This window comes from Xenopus laevis, chromosome 1S (genome assembly GCF_017654675.1).
Source record: "Xenopus laevis strain J_2021 chromosome 1S, Xenopus_laevis_v10.1, whole genome shotgun sequence".
NCBI lineage: Eukaryota > Metazoa > Chordata > Amphibia > Anura > Pipidae > Xenopus > Xenopus laevis.
In genome coordinates, this window is record NC_054372.1 from 29,946,779 (window position 1) to 29,974,775 (window position 27,997).

The 27,997-nt window shown below is 43.1% G+C and overlaps 1 protein-coding gene across 2 annotated transcripts; it reads right to left on the reverse strand.

Moving 5' to 3' along the window:
• Positions 1–21: 21 nt before the first annotated feature.
• On the reverse strand, positions 22–27,975 carry ppat.S (phosphoribosyl pyrophosphate amidotransferase S homeolog). 2 transcript variants are annotated; one of them, XM_018243153.2, is made up of 11 exons: positions 27,434–27,975; positions 22,703–22,769; positions 20,047–20,253; positions 13,610–13,722; positions 13,187–13,329; positions 4,939–5,011; positions 2,100–2,251; positions 1,488–1,615; positions 1,118–1,339; positions 771–891; positions 22–645 (listed from the first exon to the last, which is right to left on the reverse strand). In XM_018243153.2, the coding sequence occupies exons 1-11, from the start codon at positions 27,559–27,561 to the stop codon at positions 473–475; spliced, it is 1,527 nt and encodes a 508-aa protein (XP_018098642.1). In that variant the 5' UTR covers positions 27,562–27,975; the 3' UTR covers positions 22–472. The 2 variants fall into 2 exon arrangements, with proteins under 2 accessions (XP_018098642.1, XP_041435416.1); XM_041579482.1 differs by lacking the exon at positions 22,703–22,769 and having other exon boundaries at positions 27,434–27,570.
• Positions 27,976–27,997: the final 22 nt, after the last annotated feature.

The window sequence follows — 27,997 nt, forward strand, 5'->3', positions numbered from 1 at the left end:
GTATGTAATCTGTATTTTTTATGTATACACCCATTTACTGTACAGTGTTTCAGAATGTATTGCCTTATATGAGCTACAGAGAATCTAAACCTTGATTTGGAAACAGGGTTTGCTTTACCTTTAATATAGTGCAAGTCAATCTTGATAAAGTTCATTTTTTGTGGTGTCGGCCCACTCCTAGTCCTTCTTGTAGCAACCATCCGTTAAAAAGAAGAATGCCCATACGTGGTTAAGAAATTGACTATTTACACACAGTTGCTCTAGCACAAAATAAAAGAGCGATAGAAAAAGCGAGTACAGTCATTTACATGTCTCATTTGTAAACAAGTCGGCCTCAACAACCCAGAAAGTCAGAAAAGGCTGCAGTCCAGGGGAAACGTGGAAGACATTTGCAAGTGGCAGTTTTGGTAGCAGCTGTCCATCAGAGGTCCTGCAATGAATCTGTGACCTGACGAGGCTCAAAGAAATGGCCTCACCACTCCAGCTCCACTGGATATTCTCCTGTCAAACAGGCTGTGCAGTGACCATGAGACGTTGATCTTGTTTTGCCGTTTATTCCATTCTGCTCATCCTTGAAGGCCTTGATACCCTCCCGGACTGCCGACGTAAGTCCCTCCACTGAGAGGTAAACAACACTGTCTGCACCTTGAGAAACATAACAAATAAGTTTAAACAATGTGAATCCATGCAGAACAGCCCTGAACAGCAGAATACTGAAGCCTTCATCCCATACATCTTATTCAGCACTGGATAATTGAACATTTGCTTACCAATATAACCAGCTAAGTCGTTGAACTCTGGTTTGTTTGCGATCAGCTCCTCTTTTGTAGGAATGTTTATTCCCATATAACAAGGGTATTTTATAGGTGGTGATGCTACTCGTACATGAACCTGTAAAGAAGACAAAATTAAAATACATTTCCTGATCTACCAGGTGATGTCCTTACAATAAGTTATTCAATTCTAATATCCCTGTTATTCATGGTGCAGAAATTGTCTTGGATTGGTCAAATGTTTGGGCCCTTTTGAGGATTTTGTTCTGATCACAAGGATATTGTTGTTAAACACAAAACATTATTCCTCATATTAATAGAGACGTGTAAAATGAACATCTCACCTCTTTGGCTCCAGAGTCCCTGAGAAGTTTAATGATAGGCGAGATAGTATTGCCTCTCACAATGGAATCATCAATTAGAACCACTCGTTTGCCAACGAAGTTATCGGAAAGGACTCCAAATTTCTTAGCCACTCCAAGCTGCCGTAACCTCATGTTGGGCTGAATAAAGGTTCGCCCTACGTAGCGGTTCTTACACAGAACCTCCACATACTGAAGACCACACTGCAAATTGAAAAAGGACAGAGAGATGTTTTCATTATTAAAGAATGAAACACAAAAAGTACCATTTAAGACCATTTATCCTTTGCATGGGAAGTATCAAAGAAACAAGTTCCTTCCCCGAACTACATGTAGTAATAAAGTGAGATACCTTTTCTGCATAGCCCAACGCTGCCGGAGTTGCAGATTCTGGCACAGTGCTGACCAGATCGGCTTCTACTGGAGCTTCTATAGCCAGCTGCTGCCCACATCTCCGTCTCACAGAGTAAACCATTTGCCCTGTGGAATCAGTAAGGGGACAGGCTCACTGATAGTGGTCTAAAGCAAGTACTGGCAATCCACTGCTGGTTAACCAAACCGGTTTACCATTTTTAACGCCACCCACTGCTAAATCTACAGCCTCAGCATAATAGAACCATAGCACTCTATCTATGCCGCAATTGTACTTTTGACAAATTAAAACTCATTTATAAACACTGGGTAAAGTTGCCCATGGGCACCATCCTATAGCAACCAATCAGTGACTGCCTTTTTCAACAATGGATGCAAGCATGTGATTGGTTGCCATGAGTTACTGCCCGGGGCAAATTTGCCCAGTGTTTATGAATAAGCCCCAGTGTGCGGCATGATCTACAACAAGCTGGCATGCAGAGGGTTAAAAAGCAGCATCATGAAGAACCAACATGGGTATAAAATAGAGCAGGAAAATGGCAATCCTAATGCAGACTGCACCCTAATGTGCCCAATTCTGTAATATACAGACCTTCAAATATTGAATCAGGTCGGGCAAAATAAACATATTCAAAGATGCAAAAGGCAGATGGGTCTCCATTTGTTCTTGGCACAATATCCAGGGTCTGAACTCCATCCCGTGAAATCTTTACTATTTCTCCTGGCAGGACTTCCCGATAATACCTGCAAAAAACACATACATGCCATTATGAACACAGCTATGGATGAGAACAAGCCCCATAGATTTCTGCACCTGCTTAGTATTACCTATTCCAGGGATCCCCAACCTTTTTCACCTGTGAGCCACATTCAAATGTAAGAAGGGTTGGGGAGCAACATAAACATGAAAATAGTTCCTGAGGATGCCAACAAAGGGCTGTGATTGGCTATTTGGTAGCCCCTATGTGGACTAGAAGCCTACAGAAAGCTCTATTTGGCAATGCAACTGTTTTTTTATGCAACCAAAAGTTTCCTCCAAGCCTGGAATTGAAAAACAAGCACCTGCTTTGAAGCCACTGGGAGCAACATCCAAGGGATTGGGGAGCAACATGTTGCTCACAGGGCCGGATTTACATAGTGGGCACCCCTAGGCCCACTGATGTTCTGCACCCCTGTCCCCTCCCCTTTATTCACACAATTTTTCATCATCTGGACCAGAGCAATTAGGATTGGTGCATGGGAAATTTAAAAAATTATTGTATCTCCTGTGCATCCCCGGTGTTTTTGAACCAATATGGGTGTGGTTGGACAGCATGCCGCCCCCTAAATTCCTGCCACCCTAGGCCCGGGCCTAGGTGGCCTTTCCACAAATCCGGGCCTGGTTGCTCACGAGCTACTGGTTGGGGATCACTGACCTATTCCACTGTTATACTCCATCCTCCCTACACCAGCAATATACTATTGTACTACTTAAAGAGATTCGGTCATGATTTTTATGATGTAGTTTTTATTTCCAAATTATGATGGAACTGCTTTCTGGCAGGCTGTTGTTTCTCCTACTCAATGTAACAATGTATCTCTGTGGGACCTGGATTTTACTACTACTGAGTGCTACTACTGAGTGCTGTTCTTAGATCTACCAGGCAGCTGTTATCTTGTATTAGGGAGCTGCTATCTGGTTACCTTCCCATTGTTCTGTTGTTAGGCTGCTGGGGGGGGTGAGGGGTGATATTATTCCAACTTGCAGTACAGCAGTAAAGAGTGACTGATGTTTATCACAGCACAAGTCACATGACTGGAGGCAGCTTGGAAACTGACAATATGTCTAGCCCCATGTAAGATTTCAAAATTAAATTTAAAAAAAATCAGTTTGCTCTTTTGAGAAATGGATTTCAGTGCGGAATTCTGCTGGAGCAGCACTATTAACTGATGCGTTATGAAAAGAAAAAAAATTTCCCATGACAGTATCCCTTTAAGGTTTCCTTTCCTGCTGACAGATTGAATGAATTTAGATCAACTCTATTTGCTCTTCTTTTCATTATTATTGTCTAATCAGGGAATGCCTAATCAGGCTGTGGCCCCAAAGACTAACCAGGGGTGTTTAGAATTAAGTTTGACAGGTTTAGGGACTCAGAGAAAACCCTGCTTAAAAGCTATACGCTAGCAGATCCAGCCATTTAATTATCTTACCAAATAGCCATAACCAGGCCATTACATGCACCAGTTAATTCTATATTCAGACCAACAACCAGAATATTGGGCAGGCCCTGCAGGCATCCATTATTGCATGCACAGGCTGATGGAAACAGTCACACATTTACCAACAGAGATTCCAGGTGGAAGGTTAGACCATTAGGGGTTACACACAGAAGAGCTGCTTTTATTAGTAGTAACCAGTTGGCAACCTCAGCTCACTCACTCAGCTTTATTCTTATTCAGTGGCTGCATACCTCTCAACTGTCAAGAATTATGGATGCTCCATCTCTGCATATGTATTTGTTAAAGGAAAACTATACCCCCCAAACAATGTAGGTCTCTATAAAAAGATATTACATAAAACAGCTCATATGTAAAACCCTGCTTCATGTAAATAAACCATTTTCATAATAATATACTTTTTAACAGTATGTGCCATTGGGTAATCCTAAATAGAAAATTGACATTTTAAAAAATAAGGGCCCCCCAATGAGATCGTAGGATTCACGGTGCACACAAACAAACCATACATGTTAGGTTACAATTAACAGACAGAGTTGTGTCTTTTGCTTCCTGTTACAGTTAGAGTTGAAGTATTTCTGGTCAGGTGATCTCTGAGGCAACACACAGACCATCACAAAATGGTGGTTCAAGGCAAGAGATGTAAAAGGGCAATATTTACTTAAATATATATTCCAGTTTGGTAAGATTCTTTAATATGTCACTTAATATGATATAAACTGTTGCTTAAATATTAAATTTTGGGGGTATAGTTTTCCTTTAAGTAGAATTTGCATATAGATCATTGGCCTGTTGTTTTTTCTGTATATTGGAAGTAATAGAGGAGAATAACCTCATAATTTTAAATTTCCATATGGACACAAATCAAGTGCAAATTTTTCTGCACTGTAACAGGAGCAGAACTCTGTACTTCCACAGACATAATAAGACAGAGACTGCAGGCCAATTGGGGCTTACCCCCTATGCACAGTGTATGGATATTGCATGTCCATGATGATATTGTATGGATATTGCCTCTAGCAACGGCGAAAATCCACACTGTATAATTGATATGGTTGTAAGCAACATAGGTCACAGTGTTATTATATTTTGGCCAGTACATAGGGCAAGTGTGGCCACAATCCTTTGCAGCCAAATACACACACACACACAAATTCATCTAGGATTGTTGTGTGCGGCTACTTCTTGGTCAGAGCTCTGGATAAATCACTTACTCAGCACCGATGGATAAAAAGCTGCAGGATTCGGATGACACCACCCAGCCCTCAGTCTCTGCCGAGCGCTTTCCTGAAACAAGAGACAAACAAGTAAGTGTTAAATGTCAGCATTATATAAATAAATGATAATTCTAATTTCCCCCTCATATGCAAAATGAGATGAGCAGAGATAGTATACACTATAAGGGTCCCACAGTTTATCCAGACCAAAGAAAAGAGAGATTTTTGTACTTACCGTTAAATCTTTTTCTCTTGTCCTATATTGGGGGACACAGGCACCATGGGGATGAAGATCCTGCAGCTTGGAAAAGGACACTAACTTGTTAACTTTTGACTCCTCCTCCTGCTCTGGGCTTCATCCCCTGCCTCCTCCTCCTATATCCAGTTTCAACCGAAGAGGAGTATAAGATAAGCAACCCAAAACAGAGAAGGAGTCCTCAACCCCCTCAGAACCCTCAAAACAAGGACTCCCAAAACGGAGTAACTATACACAAACGCAATACATTGCACAGTAGTAAACAACAGGGCGGGAAGGCCTGTGTCCCCCAATATAGGACAAGAGAAAAAGATTTAACGGTAAGTACAAAAATCTCTCTTTCTCTTGCCTAATTGGGGGACACAGGCACCATGGGGATGTCCCAAAGCAACCCCTGAGGGCGGGACACTGTAACCCCAAAGATGATCAGGTAATGACAGCCTGTAACACCTTCCTCCCGAAGCTGGCTTTGGCTGAGGCCTGTGTGTGCAGCCTATAGAAGCGCGTGAAGGTATGCGGAGATGCCCATGTAGCTGCTCTGCAGACTTGCTCAACAGACGCTTGATGACGAATTGCCCAAGACGTGCTCAAGGCTCGTGTTGAGTGAGCTCTAACTTGAAGTGGAGGCTCCTTGCCCTTCACGGAGTATGCTCTGATGATGGTGGATCTGATCCACTTAGCTATCGTTGCCTTGGAAGCTTTCGTGCCCTTCTTGGGGCCACTCGGGAGAACAAAAAGAGAGTCAGACCTCCTCATCCCTTGTGTTGCATCTAAGTATGCCCTGATTGCTCGAACCACATCCAACTTGTTTAGCTTGGTCTCCAAGGGGTTCCGGGGCTCCGGACATAGCGAAGGAACTATCAAGTCCTGGTTGAGGTGAAACTCTGAGACAACCTTGGGGAGGAAGTCAGGCGTGGGACGAAGAACGACCTTGTCCTTGTGGATGATGGTGAACGGGGACCTGCAAGAGAGTGCAGCCAGTTCCGAAACTCTACGTGCAGACGTGATTGCCAGTAGGAAAACAACCTTTTCGGTAAGAGTGGCTAGCGGAATGACCGCAATAGGTTCATAAGGGTCCTCCTGAAGGACGGAGAGAACCAAATTGAGATCCCATGGGGGAACTGGACATCGATAGGGAGGCACGATTCTAGTCGCTCCTTGTAAAAAAGTCTTGATATGGCTCCGTAAGGCAAATCTTTTCTGAAAGAGAATGGAAAGGGCCGACACCTGCACCTTCAGAGAGCTCAGCGCCAAGCCCTTGTTGAGCCCATCTTGGAGGAAGGAAAGAATGTCACTCTCAGAGGCCCTCTGTGGATCTACGTCTCCTTGTTCGCACCAGCCGATGAAGGTCCTCCACACTCTATGATAGACCTTCGCGGATACTGGCTTACGTGCCCGCAGCAAGGTTGGAATGGCTGCCGTGGGGACCCCCGATCTTCGAAGGACTAAGGTTTCAAGAGCCACGCCGTTAAAGCCCAGCGAGGAGAATTCGGGTGTTTGACGGGCCCTTGTGTTAGCAGGTCCTCCCTTGCCGGGAGATGAAATGGGACGTCGATGGACAGGTCCACCACGTCGGCGAACCAAGCCCGTCTTGGCCAGTAGGGTGCCACAAGGATGGTCCGTGTTCCCTCTCTCTTTATCTTCTTGATGAGTCTCGGAAGCAGAGCTAGTGGAGGGAATGCGTAGGCCATGGCGAAGTTCCATGGAATCACCAGAGCGTCTACCGCGAGAGCTAACGGGTCTATGCTTCTGGCAACGAAGTTCTGAACCTTCCGGTTGCATCTGGATGCCATGAGATCCACCTCTGGAAGACCCCACCTGTCCACGATCAGTTGGAAAACCTCCTGGTTGAGACTCCACTCGCCCTGATCCAGAGTTTCTCTGCTCAGGTAGTCTGCGAGCCAGTTGTCGACCCCTGGTATGTGTACCGCGGAGAGCTCTGGAATGTTGTCTTCTGCCCAAGTCAGAATCTTGGCTGCCTCCAGTAAGGACGCGGGACTGCGAGTGCCCCCTTGGTGGTTCACGTAGGCCACAGCGGTCACGTTGTCCGACTGAATCCTCACTGCCTTGCCCCGAAGGAATGGCGAGAATTGTTGCAGTGAGTACAGGATGGCTCTTAGTTCCAATAAGTTGATCTGGAGAAGTCTCTCCTCTTGGCTCCAACAGCCCTGGGCTGTTCTTTGGCCTAGAACTCCGCCCCACCCTGTTAGGCTTGCGTCTGTCGTGACCACCGTCCAAGTGTGGTTGGGAAAGGGCCTTCCCTGCGTGAAACGGAGAGGGTGGGTCCACCAGAGAAGGGACTTCTGAACCTGCACCGGGATCACGATCAGGCGGTCCAAGTGCCGTCGATCCCTCCGTTGATGCCTGAGAATCAGGTGTTGGAGAGGCCTGGTGTGGAATTGGGCATATGGGATGGCCGGAAATGAGGCGACCATTGTACCCAGTGTTCGCATGGCCGTGCGAAGAGGGACCGGGGAGATTGATCTGAGAGTCTGTATGCGCGTCCGTAAGACTTTGGCCTTCTCCTGTGGAAGGAAGACCGTCGCTCGTTGGGAGTCTAGAATCAGCCCCAGGTATTCTATGGTCTGAGTCGGGCAGAGATGTGACTTCTTGTAGTTGATGACCCAACCCAGGGTCTCCAGAGCCTTGAGTGTCTGAGAAGTGTGTGACTGGGCAATCGCCGCAGACGGACCCTTGACCAGGAGGTCGTCCAGGTAGGGAATAACTGTGATGCCCCTGATCCTGAGCTGTTCTAGTGCTGCTGCCATCACCTTGGTGAAGGTCCTGGGAGCGGACGATAGACCGAATGGCAGCGCCACGAACTGCCAATGAGAGCCGTTGACATAAAACCTGAGGAATCTGTGATGATTCGGGTGAATCGGGATATGGAGGTAGGCGTCCTTGACGTCTATGACTGACATGAATTCGTTTTCCTCCATGGATGCCAAAACCGACTGTATGGATTCCATTTTGAAATGGAGCTTTCTCACAAAGGGGTTGAGGTCCTTTAAGTCCAAAACCGGTCTCAGGGAACCGTCCTTTTTGGGGACCATAAAAAGGTTGGAATAGTATCCCCATCCTCTTTCCCCTGGAGGCACTGGTTGAATAGTTCCTGCCGAACAGAGGTTTTGGATTACTGAGAGGAACTTTTGCCTTCTGGGAACATCTAGGGGCAGTCGGGATATGAAAAATCTGCGGGGAGGACGATGAACAAAGTCTATGAGGAGACCCTGAGACACAACTTGAATGACCCAGAGGTCCCGTATTTGGTCTTTCCACACCTCTCGAAAGGACATTAGACGGCCGCCCAGAGGGGTCCCTCCGAGGGTGGGTACGCCTTCATGCTGTGGCGGATTTGTCCTGGGAGGGCTTGGCCTGTCCCTTTGAAGACGACCAGTGGGCTCCTTGCTTGTGCTGGTAGCGTTGGCGAAAATTGGAGGTGGACTTGTCCGCTTGAGACTTCGTCCGCTGTCCCTGGCGAAAGGGCCGAAAAAACGGTCTTCTCTTGAAAGTTGCTCTCTTCGCTCTAGTTTGAGGGAGCAAGGTACTCTTACCGCCAGTGGCTTGTGAGATGATCTTGTCTAACTCGGCCCCAAAGAGCTGTTTGCCCAGGAAGGGGAGGCTAACGAGTGATCGCTTGGATGTCAAATCAGCTGACCATGACTTCAACCAAAGGAATCTTCGGGCGGCTATCGATTGAGCTGATGCCTTAGCCACCAGTTTAGCAGCATCTAGTGAAGCGTCACAGATATAGGAAGTGGCGTCTGCTATTTGTGATAAGAGGGCGTCAGTAGAGGGGTCATCGGACCCAATAAGTTGTGCTGTCTGTTCAACCCAAACTTCCATAGCCTTGGCTACCCAGGCTATAGCAAATATTGGTCTGAAAGCCATACCGGAAGCTGTAAAGGTTGCCTTGCAGAATCCTTCTAGACGCTTGTCAATTGGATCCTTGAATGACGCTGCGTCTGCCACAGGGATAGTGGTGGCCTTGGAAAGTCTGGAAACTGGTGGATCAACCGCCGGAGGGGATGACCAGAGATCAATGCAATCTTGTGGGAAAGGATAGGTTTGGGAAAAACGCCTGGAGATTTGCACTCTGTGATCAGGGGTTTTCCATTGAGATTTGACAATTTCCTCTAATTGCTCATATGCTGGGAAGATGTAAGTGGCTTTCTTTTGCCTCTTAAAGATGTTCTTGGCTGGCTCTACAGTCGAATTTGTGTCTTCGATATTGAGCGTTGTAAGTACTGCCTGTATAAGTCCCTCTACCTCCCTTTGGGTTCTGGGAGTGTCCTGATCTGGGTCAGGCTGATCCTCTGAATCGTCGCCCGAAGGAATTTGTCCCTCCTCATCAGAGGGGCTAAACTGTTCCCCAGGGGAATCTGGGGGCGAGATAACGGATCGTTTAGAGGCAGTAGGTCTATTGTCCTGTGACCTAGTAGGATTAGACAGTCTTTCTAGAACCTTGTCTAAAGTCTCAGGAATGCGGGATAAATTTTGTAGTCCAGCAAGTGAGATAGAGAGAGCACGGACCAAATCGGTGTCTGAAGTGCTGGCAGTGCTGGCTGTGTTTGCGACAGGTGGTGAGGGAGGGTGTCTACACGCTGCGCACACAGATTCAGACGAAACACTCTGAAATTTGGTGTTGCACACTGCACATGCAAGGTAAGACACTTGTGCAGCCTTGCGAGAAGGTGCTGAGGACTTTGAGGTCCTGGGCTCCTCTGTTTTGTCTGCCATATCCTGGTGGCAATACAGCCTGAAAACTCCTTATATAAAGATAAAAGGAGGGGCAGGGGATAACCTGGCGCAGGGCCTTTGGAATAGAGCCTGCAATAGAGAAGGGAAATATTGATTATTCCCAGCTCCCTAAGTCACATATGTCAGCATAAAAGTACAGGCAGCCTAATGCGCATAGGAGCAGTGTATCGAGTACTCGCCTGAAAGGTTGTCTCTCAAAGTGAGGGGTCCGGTGTCTCTCTGGTGTGGGCGACAGGAGAGCAGTCGCGGGAGAGCTGAAGCGCGCTGGAGGTTGCCGGCTGCGAAGCGAACAACCGGAAGTGCGTTGTTCCGCTCGTTTTGGCGCCAGTGACCAGTATGCGTATCACCGCCGCATGGCGCCCAGGAGACAGAGAGAACCGGAAGTGCGCGCCTGAGAATGGCGCTGAGTGACGAGCGCTGTGTGACTTAGGGAGCGCGCCTGTGAGTTGGGCCCTTAGGAGGGGGGAGAGGCGGACACAGGTGACATAGATATACTCACCCAGTCCATCCAGCCTTTGAGTGCCCATGGAACTTGGAAATCCCTGTAGATATAAAAAAATATATATATATCTTGCTAAACACAAGGAAACAATTAATTAATGTGAATAGCAAGACTGGTTCAGACCTCCGTAGAGCGGAAACGCAGTCACAGGGAATGAGGGGAGCTAGCCTGCAGACCTCCGTAGAGCGGAAAGGCTGTTGGGCACAGGATCTTTTCTTTTTAGGTTGGAACCTAAAACAGCTGGGGGGGCGCGTGAAAATGATCAATGGCCCCCATCTGTGGCATGATCATAACCGTGGTCCTAGATAAATTGCTCCAGCCACAAGTTTTTCTGTGTCTTCTCCTCTGAGGACACTAAAAGAAACTGGATATAGGAGGAGGAGGCAGGGGATGAAGCCCAGAGCAGGAGGAGGAGTCAAAAGTTAACAAGTTAGTGTCCTTTTCCAAGCTGCAGGATCTTCATCCCCATGGTGCCTGTGTCCCCCAATTAGGCAAGAGAAATCAGCCACTGAGGAAATCAATGAAGGCTCGGTAGTTAGTACAGAATGTGACCCCAAAAGTCCCACACGGGCCCTCAGATCAGGCAAATAATATAGTGAACTTGTGCATAAGCTTTCCATTTAATGCATGAATCACTCTACCAATCTCTTCGTCTGCTTTGAGTTGTTATAGGTGCTTATTGGGCACGCTCAAGTGCTGATCAGCATCCTTGGTAAAACTCTGACATGAAATATCATTGGCTCATCAGCTGTACTTTCCATAAACCCCTGCTATAGGGCCCTGCCTCTTATGGATACGGTTAGACTACAACTCCCGAAACATGCATTAGCTACTGATTATATTTTGGGAAAAAAGGGGAGAGAGCTGTTCAGCAACATCTGGAATCATAGTTAGTGTATGAGTATATATAGTTAATGTGAGTGTATGGAGGGGTCAGTGTGTGTATGGATGCTGGGTTTCATTTGGACTCTGGTCTTTTTTCAACCCAATTTAACTATGTAAAGGGGTGGTTCACTTTTAAATGAACTTATAAAACACTCAGAATGGAAGACTGACATACATTTCCTATAGTAATTAAAAAAAACCACAATAAACTGCGTTGGTTATTTCTTCACCAGACAACCGAATACTTTAACTGTGGCAGAGACAGATTTCCTCTTTACTTACACAGAATGCGATGAATAAACCAACACAGCTCTTGCATATTATTCACTAGTCAGTTTATTCATTCAGCTCCAGAGGTTTTCTGGTCAAATATTATTTTTTCTAAGGCATCATGATCACACACACACAGATGACTATACACTTCAGTCACAAATTGTCCCCTAAATGTGCAGAATGAGGACACACACACACAAGATATATATAAACTTATATTTTAAAAAAATGTTTTAGATGTATAGACACTATAAGGCCTATGACATATGGAAGCTACTAAATGCCAGAAAATAGAATTCTCAATATTGTCTATGGCAGGGTATCTGCTAAATCACAGTTATCAGTATTGTCTATTTTGTAGTCTGCAACAAGCAGTCGCTGTGTGTGTCATTGCCCTTAAAACAGCCCAGCATAACACCCTGCACTGCAACAAAACTGCTTTAATAAATAACACAAGATCCTCTGAAGCAAGCACACGGATTTTACTAGTGCAGGGTAACTGTATATTGTTATCAAATGACTATTAAGCCCTTGAATTTTTATCTTACAGGTCCCAGCAGGATACAAATCTGCTCAAACAAAATGAAAGCACCCAAACATTGCGGGGTTGGCAGTGCCAAAAAGTGATGCCCAGTCATAACAGCCCATTATTATACAAAGCCCTAGAACAGAGAGATTAGTAACTGGCACACAGCCTTAGGGTAAGGCCACACTGGGTAGTTTTGGGAAGATTTGGTCGCCTGGCGACTAATCCCCAGACGCCTTCCCTGACTCTGCACCGGCTAAAAAGAAAAAACGCTGGCGCTAATCACATGCGGCGATTCGTTTTCCAAAGTCGCCCGAAGTTTCCTCAGGAGGAAACTTCGGGCGACTTTGGAAAATGAATCGCCGCATGTGATTAGCGCCGGCGTTTTTCATTTTAGCTGGCGCAGAGTCAGGGAAGGCGTTTGTGGAGATTGGTCGCCGCAAAGACGAGGCATTTAGTCGCCAGGCGACCAAATCTCGCCAAAAAGGCCCAGTGTGGCCTTACCCTTGGATGGAACCTTGTCATAGCATTGCTGAAAAGAACAGAACTGCAGGATATGTTTGGTGATTAGATTATATTATGGGAATTGGGGGGGGGTGAGCTAAAATTAACAGAAGAGATAATATGGAATTTGTTAAACACTTCTATGAAAACAAGATGCTGTGTTAGAACATTACTCAAGGAAATGGTTAGCAGTGGGAAGGAGATGTGCAGTATAATAAGCGCCAGGTACCCTACTCCTTCTCCACAATGCAGGGTCTGTGCAAGTCTATATAAGGGGTTGCTGCTGGGTAGAATTCTGTACTCATTAATGAAGAGCATCTAAACAAGTATAATACCACTCCCCTTCTTATGCCTAGAGTATTTGTGCTCTATGTAGATAAAATAGCTCTGCTTGGGAAGCACAAATGAGAGACAGGGATACAGAAGTGTAAGTAAAATATGAATGCCACCATAAACAGGGCAAAAAACATAATTTGTAGCAGATATCAAGCAGAAAAAAACCACAACCTTTGCTATACCTACCCCATGGCATTCTTACCTCTTCCTTCATTATTGACGGGGATGAGGCGCCCAATGCAGAGAGGTCGGTTCCCATACGGATCGCGTATAGCGTATATGACATCATCATGCATGACAAGCAGGGAGTAAGACGTTGGTGTCTCGTTCATTAAGTTTCTAATACTGAAAGCAGAATTTCAGTAGAGTATTATGACCACAATGTTTATAAATTCTTATTACTCATCACAATTAAAAGGGATAGTTTACCTCTAAAACAAGTTTAAGTACATTCATTTTTTTTAATGGTTTACATATTCTTCACATAAATAAAAATGCCAGACTAATGTGTAGTAAAGTAAAAAATGCTGTAAAAACATACAATTGTTAAAGCATTTTATTAATGTACAGTACATAAAACAATACTACTAGGCATGCCATTGGCTAGTAGAGAATGAATTTGTACCGTGCTATCCAATCAGCAGTGTGATCTTCTTCCAGTGGAGGAGTGAAGGCCAGCAATTGGGTGATCAACTCACTGTCTGAACTGGTGGAGAGGCCCACACCGTGCCGCATGACCTGTTCGGAGAAAGAGACATGATTAAAGGAACGGTAACACCAAAAAATGAAAGTGTTTTAAAGTAATGAAAATATCATGTAGTGTTGCCCTGCACTGGTAAAACTGCTGTGTTTGCTTCAGAAACACTAGTATAGTTCATTATTAACATTGCCATAAATCACTGAGAGCAAGGGAGAGACTGAAATTTAGGGAACACTCTCCTTAGTCTCTTAGATACTTAAAGCAGTATCTGCTTATCCCTTTCTGTTTTCTGGGCCTGTCCCTTAAAACAATGTAGTAGGAGTCGGTTCTTCTCAGGCCTCTTTATCAGCTGGCTTGCAACATTGCTTCACGAGTCAGACCCTGGAGTGCAGACAATGTCAAATAAATGGCAATATTTAAGTATTACACAAACAATTGTTGTTTTGCTACAGTTCTAGTAGCCTATAGCAACCAATCAAAAGGTAACACTTAGGGGTTTGATGTACAAATCACAAACGTGACTACAGTGGTGTGAAAAACTATTTGCCCCCTTCCTGATTTCTTTTTCTTTTGCATGTTTGTCACATTTAAATGTTTCTGCTCATCAAAAAACCATTAACTATTAGTCAAAGATAACATAATTGAACACAAAATGCAGTTTTTAAATGAAGGTTTACGTTATTAAGGGAGAAAAAAAAACTCCAAATCTACATGGGCCTGTGTGAAAAAGTGATTGCCCCCCTTGTTAAAAAATAACTTAACTGTGGTTTATCACACCTGAGTTCAATTTCAAAGGTTATAAAGCCATTTCTAAAGCTTTGGGACTCCAGCGAACCACAGTGAACGCCATTATCCACCAATGGCAAAAACATGGAACAGTGGTGAACCTTCCCAGGAGTGGCCGGCCGACCAAAATTACCCCAAGAGCGCAGAGACAACTCATCCGAGAGGCCACAAAAGACCCCAGGACAACATCTAAAGAACTGCAGGCCTCACTTGCCTCAATTAAGATCAGTGTTCACGACTCCACCATAAGAAAGAGACTGGGCAAAAACGGCCTGCATGGCAGATTTCCAAGGCGCAAACCACTTTTAAGCAAAAAGAACATTAAGGCTCGTCTCAATTTTGCTAAAACACATCTCAATGATTGCCAAGACTTTTGGGAAAATACCTTGTGGACCGACGAGACAAAAGTTGAACTTTTTGGAAGGTGCGCGTCCCGTTACATCTGGCGTAAAAGTAACACAGCATTTCAGAAAAAGAACATCATACCAACAGTAAAATATGGTGGTGGTAGTGTGATGGTCTGGGGTTGTTTTGCTGCTTCAGGACCTGGAAGACATGCTGTGATAGATGGAACCATGAATTCTACGGTCTACCAAAAAATCCTGAAGGAGAATGTCCGGCCATCTGTTCGTCAACTCAAGCTGAAGCGATCTTGGGTGCTGCAGCAGGACAATGACCCAAAACACACCAGCAAATCCACCTCTGAATGGCTGAAGAAAAACAAAATGAAGACTTTGGAGTGGCCTAGTCAAAGTCCTGACCTGAATCCTATTGAGATGTTGTGGCATGACCTTAAAAAGGCGGTTCATGCTAGAAAACCCTCAAATAAAGCTGAATTACAACAATTCTGCAAAGATGAGTGGGCCAAAATTCCTCCAGAGCGCTGTAAAAGACTCGTTGCAAGTTATCGCAAACGCTTGATTGCAGTTATTGCTGCTAAGGGTGGCCCAACCAGTTATTAGGTTCAGGGGGCAATTACTTTTTCACACAGGTTTAGATTTCTTTTCTCCCTAAATAATAAAAACCCTCATTTAAAAACTGCATTTTGTGTTTACTTGTGTTATCTTTGACTAATAGTTAAATGTGTTTGATGATCAGAAACATTTTGTGTGACAAACATGCAAAAGAATAAGAAATCAGGAAGGGGGCAAATAGTTTTTCACACCACTGTATTATGCATTACACAATATAGACTTATTTATTATATTCCCCCAGATGTTAAAGAGGTTGTTCCCCTTCAAAAACTTTTTTTTCAGTTCAGTTGCTTTCAGATTGGTCACCAGAAATAAAGACTTTTTATCACTTTCTATTTTCGACCATTTTTCTAAAATTGAAGTGTAAAGTTTCATTTTTCACCTTCTAAAGCAGCTCAGGGGGGTCGCCGACTCTTAAACTGTTCTAAATTGATATATTTAGTTGATACATTTGTTATCTTTGTCCCTGCTGAGCAGAATTCTTGAGTTTCATTAAAGGCAGCTGTTAGAATTGATACAATAGTTGCTAATATTCCACAAATACTGCTGAGAAATGTATTAACTAATTGTATGAACTAATTGTAGCAATTAAATGTAGCAAATTGTAACAGTTCCGATGCTCCTGGATCACTGAGCTGCCAGACCAACCAGAGACAGGAACATGAAACTTTTAACTTAAGTTTTTGGAAACCGGTAAAAAATAAAAGATGGAAAGCAATTGAAAAAAAAAGTCTTTATTTCTGAACTGAAAAAAGTGTTTGGAAGGTGAACAACCCCTTTAAGAGGAAAGTTGTTTGACTGAATTTAATGACAATATTTAGTAGGGATGCACTGAATCCACTATTTTGGATTCGGCCGAACTCCCGAATCCTTTGTGAAAGATTCGACTGAATACCAATCCGAATCCTAATTTGCATATGCAAAGGGAAAAAAATGTTTACTTCTTTGTTTTGAGAAAAAATGTCATGCGATTTCCCTCCCCGCCCCTGATTTGCATATATAAATTAGGATTCGGTTCGGCCAGGGAGAAGGATTCGGCCAAATCCGAATCCTGCTGAGAAAGGCAGAATCCTGACCAAATCCCGGATTCGGTGCATCCCTACTATTTATAAACCATCTTCTCAGCCACAAGAACGTCAACAGGTATTTTTTGGATGAAATAACATGGAGCCGCTGCAGGACTCGGGCCCCAACTCAGGTTGCTGAATCTGGATATGGAACAAAACTTTTCAGGGACTATTCCTCTCATTCAAGAGAATGTCAATTGCTACTCTGTTTTAATTTGCAAAACATCAGGAATTCATTAAATATAAAGGGAAACAAAAAAGGTAAATTCAGCATTTACTTTTAATAAATGCCTTGAGCTTATATCACATTAAAGGATCAGTACAAGTAAAAGGGGGATGACCCAAATAAACAACCCAGTTGTTTCTATTCTCTCTATTGTAAAAATGGTTTATTTTACTGTATTATAGCCTTTACCAACAGCACTGATATCTGCAAACCTAAACAAACCCAGTCCCATTCAGATCTAAGATCCAGTGTATTCCTTGAAAATGCTCAAGGTGGGGAACTGCACTGTACCAGCAGTTTTCCTTATACGAAGAGGTGATTTCAGGCCTATATCTCAATGTATAACATTAGCTTGATGGTCTTCAAATGAACTTCATAAAATATCTGTGCCCTGAGACTAAGCAAAAGTTAAGTGAACCTTACTAAAAACAGTAGAAATGTTAGGAAGAGTTCTCAGTGCAGCCCCAAATGATTATTATTATTACAGGAAATGAACATTTATTTTTTAAGGACCTACTTACATTTCATAACAGTACAGACACTACAGAAATATTTAATCTATGCCAGTTATCAATGACTCCCCCTACTGGGGTCAGTGTTAAGAGTGAAAATCACTGGCTGAAGGGGATCATCTATTCGAGTGTTCTACAGGTACTAACAGCTAAAGTAGATTGGCTGAAATGCATTCATTGACAGCTTTTAATGCTTAATTCCTTATGCCAGGCCACTATTCTCCTCCTTATGCAAAATTTAAAGGGGAACTAAAATGAACTTCTCCTGAGAACAAGGAACATTGTAAAAATGATCAATTATGTGCCATTTCTGAAATAATTATATTACTTTTAACTATCCACATCTATGCAATCTGTCTCTCTATATGTAGGAGTCGGAATCAGATTCTAGAAAACAGGTCAAACAGATTGGTGTGCAATCCCTTTGTCTAGACAATGTATATAAGCGCTCTTTCAAAACAACCAACTCCGACACAGAGCTGCATAAGCAGAGACTGAGAGAACAGAAAAAGATAACCGGATTATTACAGAAACAGAACATAATTATTGATGCATTATTTTCATGAGGACAGCATATGTACTGCAACATACAGATTTCACACCATTGATCAGAAATTTGCCACCTTTGCTTGAGTTACATTACAGGGGTTGTTCACCTTTAAATTAACTTTTAGTATGATGTAGAGAGTGATATTCTGAGACAATTTGCAGTTGGTTTTCATTTTTTATTATTTGTGGTTTTTGAGTTATTTAACTTTTTATTCAGCAGCTCTTCGGTTTTAAATTTCTGCAATCTGGTTGTTGGGGTCAAAATTACCCTAGCAACCATGCATGAGAGGCCTGAATAGAAAGAAAAGTAAAAAAAAGTAACAATATTGATACATTTGTAGCTTTACAGAGCATCTGCTTTTAGATGGGGTCAGTGATCCCTATTGGAAAACTTGAAAGAAGTCAGAAGAAGGAGGCAAATAATAGTGATGAGCAAATCTGTGAAAAATTTGCGAAACGCATCGAAGTCAATGAGCAGCAAAATTTACATGCAACAATTTTTTTCTCTCTCCAAATGCATTAAAATCAATGGGGAGTTTTCTCTTATGGCGACTTTTTTGTCTCTGCAAATTTTTTCGAGGCTGATTTTTGCCACAGTTTCGCAAAAGATTTTTGCAGATGGTGAAATGCAGAAATTCGTAGTAAATCCATGCCTGGCGAAAAAGTTCACTCATCACTACAAATAATTGCTAAACTGTAAAGAAAGAAAAAAATAAAGGCCAACTGACAAGTTGCTCTGAATTAGTGATTCTATAACACACTAAAAATGGGGAACCATACCTTAAAAGCCTACAAGCAACTGAGCAGGAAAGAAAACAATAGGGGGGAATAGTTTATACAGAGAGTGTTGCACCCCAGCATGAGGTCATCCCTCCCTGCAGTTGTTATAGTGGAGGAAAAAGGCGTTCCAAGCTTGGGGCACAGCTACAGTATGTAAAAGCTAAATTAGTATATAAATACAAGCACTTGAATACAGAAACGTCTAACAAAGTAAGAAACTGTAGTTATAAAGGATAAAGTATAGGAACATTTTTATTGCTGTTTGGTAAATATTTCCCACTTGCCCTTAGAGGCATAAATTCTCCATAGGCAACAATAGAAAGTGTGGATACAATACAAAATGACTAAGGTTTCTTTTTTTTTCCCACCCCTTTAAAGAACATTCCTGGTGGGAGATAATCACAATTAATCCAAAGCACCGTTTAATTACAAAATATTTATATGCTCACTGGCTTTTATCAAAGGTCTCACTGCGATTAAGTGCATGAAGGTTGTACCCCAGGACAATGTGTGTGCTGGAGTTTCAACATCTGCAGATGAAACTGAACCTTGGAGCCTTATCTGGGAGGGAAAAAAAAATCCAAATGAAATTTCACACAAAAATGAGTGTTTAGTATGGCAGTGGGACTTTCAGTTCAGCATTTTACCTATTTGCGAAAACCACAACCAGATAATGGTATGAAAAACAGCTGAAGATATCGAAGAAAAGGCCTTGATAGAAAAAAGAAAAAATAGGGATACATTAAATCAAGAGGATTTTTTGGATTTGGCAAAGTCCACAAAAGTCAATCCAAAATTCTTGCTGCACTAGGGCATTATTTGAATAGAGTCTACACAGGGTCGGACTGGGCCAGGTGGACACTGGGAAAAAACCTGGTGGGCCCCCGTCAGCCCAGACCTGCTCCCCCGGCTGCCCCATAAAGAGCTGAACCTGTACTGCGGAGCTTGTGCATACGTGTGGTGTGATGTGTTTGCGCATGCGCGTGGCAGGCCCAGGAACTGGAGGTCGAGAGGGGACCCCAGGGACTGGCAGGAGGGCCCTTCATTTGCAGCCCCGGTGGGCCCCCCAAGGCTTCAGTCCGACTCTGAGTCTACATCTGATATGTAACGAAAGGTATGAAGTTTACCCAGGTGCAATAATACCTTGGCAACACAGAGTTGACAAGTAAATGTTACCTGCTGATTGGCTGTGACAGGTAATTTTTCAAATAAATCCAATGTGGTTCCCTCTGGGTATTTCAGTTTCTTTCCAAACTCTAAAAACATACAGCAGGTTCCAGCTAAAGATCAGCCTTGTGTTGGCTGCATGAACGTATACAGTATATGGACCTTACATTGTAAACTCCATCGGAGCAGTGACGGATATGAATGATGCATAATTTCTATAAAGTGCTGCGGAATATGTTAAAGACAATATATAACATCAAATAATTTTATAAAAAGGGTTGCAGTAGATGGTTGTATTTACCTTTCGCTTGAGCTGAGCAGCATTGACAAGCTCCCCATTATGCGCTACAGCAATCTTTCCATGTAACGTCTCAACCACAAAGGGCTGGCAGTTTTCTAAGGCAGAATTCCCACTGGTGGAGTATCTGGTGTGGCCAATGCCCAGATTGCTCACGTGCAGTTTCTTCAGACTCTCTTCGCTGAACACATGGTTAACCAAGCCCATGCCCTAAAAAACAAAGTCGGACATTATGCTCTTGCGCAACCCCAATTTGCACAAATCATAGCCGAGATGAAAAGCTAAAAAGCAGCAGTTGTGGTCTGAGCCAGGTTTCATCAAAGGAAATATAAATGAATGTAAAATTTCTCTTCTGAGCACTTTTGCATTTACAAACAGCCCCACCTGCTGTTCATTACGGTCGACTGGTTACAGTTGGCTGAAAATGGATTTTGTGGGAAAAGCACTGTTGTTCTGCTTAGAAATAAAATTGGTGAGCAGATAAGAGTCATCTCTCCAAGCAGACCCAACATCACAAGCCGTTTCTATTCGCATAACTTTAATTTTGGGATGAACGTAGTAATTATACATTACTTTGTTTTCAAGGATTTACATTTTCTCTTTTTATAGGAAATTCACCAGGAGAGGGATATTATTAGACAGTAATTTCATTGATTGCTACACAATTCCTCAAGAAATAGAAAATCAAGACTATTTGGTGCCCCTGGCATTTGCTTGTGTTAAACAGAAAATACATTTAGGAAGCCAAATACAGTACTCAATCTATGTTCTTCTTTAATCTTCTTTATAAAGACACTTTTTGCTAAATCAGTTTAGATCAAACCAGATATATCACACTCGCACCTTTGCTCCAGCCAGACTGTTTGCAGTCGTGAACATCCTATGAACTCTATCCTTATAAACAGTCATAATTGATGCCATTCGTTATAATTGCTGCTTAGTGTCACCATTTGTGTCATGGGACTCGTGTCTTTCATATGCTCACGGAACTCCTCTGTAATTTTGAATATCTGTATATTTTACAGTAGAGGGTAAGACAGGTATGGGATCCAAACCAGTTATGTAGAACTCTCTGAATTATGGAAAGGCCGTCTCCCACTGACTCTATTTTATCCAAAAAATTTTAAAAAAAAAACGATTCCCTTTTTCTCTGTAAAACTCTCTGTAAAACAATACCATGTACTTGACCCATCCAGCCTATGGGGTTTATTTAAGGTTTACATGATTTTTATAACAGGTCCTATACCTGTATATACACTCAGCGGGGTAACTAGATGTTACCGGCCCCCAAAGAAAATTAAGTTTAGGGCCCCCAACATATTCAGAGGTTGTATAATGTATATAATATTGCAGAATCTGCTCACTTTGTTGGGTGGTGCTCTATCTGGGATCCTTGCTGCAATCCTTGGTATCCATAGTCCATATACTCGTAGAAAATCAGATGGCACACACAAATGCATTTGTGCTATATGGTTGTAGTTTTATTGAGATCCCCACAACGTTTCGGAGAGCACTTGAGAAAGGAGGCTGTGCCTCGGAAACGTTGTGGGGATCTTAATAAAACTACAACCTTTACCACAAATGCATTTGAGTGTGCCATCTGATTTTCTATGAATATCCAGAGGTTGTCATTTTTTTTACAAATATATGTTGAAATTACTCATTAATTAGGGCCTAATGGGGTCCCCTATACCCCTGGGCCCCCTCTGTAGTTATATCCCTGTATATACTCTATATAAAGTTAATTCAGAGGGAGGCAAGCCAGCTGCTGCAATTGATTCCCCACGCTGGTCTTTTTATTTCAATTCCAAATAAAGTGCAATAAATTTCCAGCAGTCAACAGTGACTGGAACCCTTGCTGATCAACAATGCTCCCCTCACCCCTGACATTACAAGGACACATTATCGTCCCAATGTGAGAAATAAACAATTCCCTAACCCATTTTCTATTGACATACAATACACACAGGGTCATGCAATAGGTGCAAAGTCTGCTCTAAGGTCAGAAAATCTCTCCCACCCAAAGAATGATGCCTCTGTCACAAGCTCTAGAGGGCAAAGCACTTTGTATATCTGACGATTCAGCTCTACACGTGTGTATTGAAATGAACGATCTTTCTTGGAAAGTTCTTTTGCAAGAAAGATCGTAATTGTTACGTCTATGGCCACCTTTAGTCTGGATCAACTACAAGCTACTGTTTTATTATTACAGAGCAAAAAGAAAATCTTTAAAATGTGGATTTTTTGGATAAAATAGAGTCTTCCTGTAATGCAAAGCTTTCTGAATAATGGAATAAAACTGAGTCTTCCCAGAATTTGGAGATTTATGGATAATGGGTTTCCGGATAATGGATCCAATACCTATAGTACCTGGACTCTCACTGTGCCTATGTATCCAAATGTATCTGATGCATTTATTTCACTCTTAGCTAAATACAAAACTTATTGTACCAAGCTCGTTATGAACCCTTTGATAAACATGTGTAGCCTATGTCCAGGAATGGGACTGATGCACAAAACAAAGGAATGGCACTGGAGTCATTATAATGGCCCACACTTGTTCTGCCAGCGTTCAGATTGCAAATAAATATCTGCAAAAGTCTGAAGGAGTGTTTCTGGCACGGATCTGACCACCCAGGAGCAAACAGAACATTTGTACCTTGTGCATTCTATACGTTGGCACAGAGCTCCCATCACTTGTTACAATGCCAGCACTCTCTTGTCCCCTGTAACAGAAAATGTCTGATTAAATACATTATCAGCCTTATGCATTGCAAACGCCCAACACTGCCCATCCTGCCCACCAGCAGGATACAATCCATTATTCAAGACTTTAAAACAGTGACATGAGAAATGGGTGCTGAGCCACATTAGTGCAAGCTAGAACACTACAATTATTCTGCAGAATGCTTTACCATACCTGAGTAAACAGCTCTAGAATCTCTGTTTGTTTAGGATAGCAGCTGCCATATTAGATTGGTGTGACATCAATTCTCTCTCTCCCTGCTCACTCATAACTCTGGGCTCAGATTACTGCCGTGAGGGGAGAGGAGCAAACTGAGCATGCTCAAGCCCTAGCCCTGGAGGTTTAAGCTGAAAACAGGAAGTCTGATACAGAAGCCCATGAGTACACAGTAGAAGGAAAGAAATGTGGTTTCTTTTGACAGAGGACTCAGAGCAGCATTACTTTGAGGGTTTACTGGTATATTTATATAGACCATTCTGATAAAGTGCACTTAGTTTTAACCTTTCCTTCTCCTTTAGGGCAGGGGCACACGGGCAGAATTGGGGAGATTGTCACCTGCCGACTAATCGCCTCTTCTGTGAGTTGACAATCGCCCCAAACTGCCTTCCGCCTGCTATAATGAGAAAACGCCTGTATCAATGCACTCGCGGCGCTCCAATTTCCGAAGTTGCCTCATGAGGAAACTTCGGGCGACTTGGAAATCAAAGAGCCGCGAGTGCATTGGCACAGGCGTTCTCATTATAGCAGGCAGAAGGCAGGGGGAAGGCAGCTCGGGGAGATTGTCGTCCCGCTGAAGAGGCGACTAAATATCCCGAATCTGCCTGTGTGCCCCTGCCCTTAAGTGGAGCACAGTCTGTTTCCTTTAATTGCAATGCAGTCAAGCTGTAAGTTTCATGGCACTTAAAAGTCTTGCAGCGTGCAGAAGCCGGCAGGCTGGTATGAGTCGAACACCACTCATCTACATAATATTATTCAGTTTATATGTTTCCCTGGTTTCCTAAATCTGAATTTGAGCTGGAGTGGCTTCAGGCAAGACTATATCAGACATGGCAGAGGCCCAGCGTAATGGGTGCAAAGTTTGGCACAATGGTGAGAGAAGTGATGTTGGCACAGTAGAGTGTAGCAATCTGCATGGCAATCTTGCAGCCACAGTGAGCACCTTTGTAGAGAGCCCGTATGCACTGAGCAAGCATAAGGTACCAGCATCCAATGGAGTGCAATGGAAAACAAAACATCCCCCCTCCCGGGGGTAACAGGGCTGCTTTAGGGATAGAAACATTGCTGCAAGCATAGTCTGCTTGCTAACAATAGAAATATTTGACTGGAATACTAAAATATTAAAGGGGAACTCTCAAAAAAAAGATTAATATAAACTGAAATAAGAAACTTTCTAAATAAAAAATAAATATTCTGCATTGTTTCTAAAATAATCAAGTTTATCTTCGCTATTCCTCCCTCAGCATCCGTTTCTCTTCATTCTGTCTTCATGCAGCAGTTGGGTGTCAGATTTTCATTGACAGTTATATCCAATATATCTTATAGGGAGGCTTCTTTTCATAGCAGATGTATTAGAGCTCACTCAAATAACGGATTCCAGTACAAACAAAATAACTGCCTTTTGCACAAATTCTGCATGTAGAGAGACAGGATGTCTGGTGATTTTAATAGAGTGAGCTCTAATACATCTTCTAGGCCAAAGGAGCCCCCTATAAGATATATTGGATTTAACTGTCAATGAATATCTGACACCCAACTGCTGCATGAAGACAGAATGAAGAGAAACAGATGCTGAGAGAGGGATAGTGAAGATAAAGTTGACTATTTCAGAAACTGTACAGAATATTTAAATCGATTGTATTTAGAAAGTTTCTTATTTTAGTACGCTAAAGCTTATATTAATTTTTCGGTTTTGCGATAGTTCCCCTTTGATCCTGGCAGTTATATATAAGTGGGTTGGGTAAGAGCCTGGCACAGGAGGGCAGTATTTGACCCTTAGAAGGTTAAGACCTACAAGTTCCACTAAAGCCCGTACTGCCCAATGACTCGGACATAGAACTGCTTGCCCTGGCACATTCACAAACCTGAAGGCCACAGTTGTGTCAGTGCTTGTGCCTAAACATAGCCAGATGATTTATAGTGCCATACGGTAATTAAATGGAGAAGGTCAAGAAGAATATATGGATGTCAAAACTTTAACCTCTTTAGCACATGGACATTTAACACAATGGCACTAGTGACTTTATTTGCAAAGAAATGTGCCAAGAAACCCGATTCCAGAACACACAACAGCGAGAAACGGGACTTGAAAATGCCATTTGAAAAATATATATACAGGTATGGGACACTTGGGGCATGGGGTTTCCCAGATCTGTCGGTAATTAGGATCTTCATACCTTAAAGGGTTTATTCACCTTTAAACTAACTTTTAGTATGGATGTAGAGAGTGATACTCTGAGACAACTGGTTTTCATTTTTTATTATTTGTGGTTTTTGAGTTAAGCTTTTTCTTCAGCAGCTCTCCAGTTTGCAATTTCAGCCATCTGGTTGCTAGGATCCAAATTACCCTAGCAACCATGCACTGACTTTAATAAGAAAAGGAATATGAAAGGCCTGAATAGAAAGATGAGTAATAAAAAAAATAAATAACAATAAGTTTGTATCCTTACAGAGCATTTGGTTTTAGATGGGGTCAGTGAACCCCTTTGAAGGTTAGAAAGAGTCAGAAGAAAAAGGCAAATCATTCAAATACCATAAATAATGATGATCAATTGAAAAGTTACCTATAATTGGCCATTCTACAACATATTAAAAGTTAACCCAAAGGTGAACCACACCACATGTAAAGTCAAAAAAATAAAATCCCATTTTTACTTTCTTTAATGAAAAATAAACCTATCTCCAATATACTTTAATTAAAAAAAGTGTACTGTTTTTATAAGAAACCTGACTATATGCAGTGAAATTCTCCCTTAATTTACTGCTGTGGATAGGAATTGTCAGATGGTCCCTAACTGCTGAGCAGGGAAACAATCATACTTATGAACAGCAGAGGGAGCCCCCGCCTTACTTCCCAGCCATGCAGAACTCAAGCAGCTTTGTTTATGATGATCCCTAAGCAGCCCAGACCACACTGAGCATGTGCACAGTCTTAGTCTTGCAAAGATATTTAACAAACTTACAAGATGGTGACCCCCTGTAGCCAACTTTGAAAACATCAATTACATGTTTGATTAGGCTTGTGGTGCAGTAAGTTCATGTTTATATTTAGTATACAAAATACAGCATTTCTAGACTTATTTTATTTTTGGCTTTACATGCCCTTTAAATAAACCCAACAGGCTGAATTTGCTTCCAATGAGGATAAATTAATTATATCTTGGTTTGGATCTAGTATAAGCTACTGTTTTATTATTACAGCAAAAAAAAATGTTTTTTAAAAATTTGGATTACTTGATTATAAAGGAGTCTATGGGAGACAGCCATAATGTAATTTGGAGCTTTCTGAATAATTGGTTTCCGGATAACAGATCCCATACCTGTACTCCATCAACCACACATTTAAGATGGATGAGGTCAGTCAACTATGCACAAATTCACATTGAGTTGGGTGTGCCCCTCTCTCCTAGTGTTTATGGTTCTACTGAAATCAATGACGTAGTATATTGATTCCCAATATGTGGGGTTCAGTGCTTTGGTCGAGGAGGGGGGAAGCCTGAAGTCCAGTAACAGACACGTTGGGACAGAATATCTGTACCACAACTAGGTGTAGTGTTAGCTGTGACTCTTAGAAATGGAGAATAAAAAGACACCCAATGCTCCACACACTAGGGAGAAGGAAGCAGATAGTATGGGTCTAGTCAGGCAGGGTAATAACTAGTTGCAGGGGCAGAGGATTCAAGGCCACATGTGACCAATAAGGAATTTATGGTTATTGTTGCACTTGCAACTTGAGGAGGATAGAGTGGGGGCTGGTTGGACACATACAGTGAGGGAGCATTTCAGGCCAGTCCCCAGTAATGAGTATTCAACCCAATGGGCTAATTCTGTTCTGCTCCACTTGCCAATATTCCTGCCAACCATTCAGCTACTGACCCAGAACTCATAGGGACCCTGTGTAAAAAGAGGGGCCCGTGTAAAAGGAACACAGAGCCATCCCAGTGGCTGCTAGGGATCATGTGACCCACCAATCATGGTTCATTCTTGCCCAGTGTCTGTGTCTGGCACCCCCATACCTGAACATGTACATCACTCACTTGACATAAGGGCTTAGAGTAGGGCTCAAACTACAACTAGGGTTGCCACCTGGCCGGTAAAAATGATGGCTGTTCCCAATGTTATTAAAGATAAATATATAGGAAGGCCGGTATTTTTTTCCAGAAAAGGTGGCAACCCTAACTACAACTAAATCTCAGCTTCCCCTTTAAAGGCAATAGCAACTACAACTCCCAGCATGGCCCCACATAAGGAGACAGACCCATCTACCAAGTACCTTCATTAATCCAAGTGCCTGTTGCCCATGAATCCACGTGCATTCTAATGTGACAACCCTACTTGTTGCCAGACTACATATCCCAGCATCCCCCTGGGGTCCAGCAGCTTTTGCACATCATCCCTGCTGCCCATTCATTGGCTACTGCTCCTTACCTGTGCTGCAGTCCAACCAGTCCCAGGGTGATGACGTGGGGCACATCCAGTTGGGTAGGCCAGTTCCCCGCCGCTATACAGCCGAACACGCCGCACTCCTCCCTTATCCCCAGCTCCTCAAACTCCATCACAGAGTGTAACACGTGGGGCCCAAGCGGCACACACACACCTCGCGCTTCCTGGGCAGGAGGGGGAGGTTTAAATTGCAAAGTGTCAGGCTCCAATCTGGAGTGGACGGAGAGGGGGGCAGGAGCGGGTTACGGAACACAAGGAAGGCGGTAACGTTGTGGGACGGAGGTGACGGAGCGAGGTACTCGGTCCCGCCGGTGGAAGGAAACTAAATCCTCTGTGGGTATCAGATTCATGAGGCTCATCACATTTACCTCGAGGCGCCCCCAAGTGTCCGGAGATGGAACAGCAAGTGGCGCTTAGAGAAGCTGAGGCTGCTAGCACGTGTCCGTCGGGTACCCGGATGTAAACACACACACTTACTGGCTGCCGCTAGCGTTGGGCAAAGGGGGCGTGTCCGTTACACCCAGGTGACTGGCAGGGCAACTTAGATCA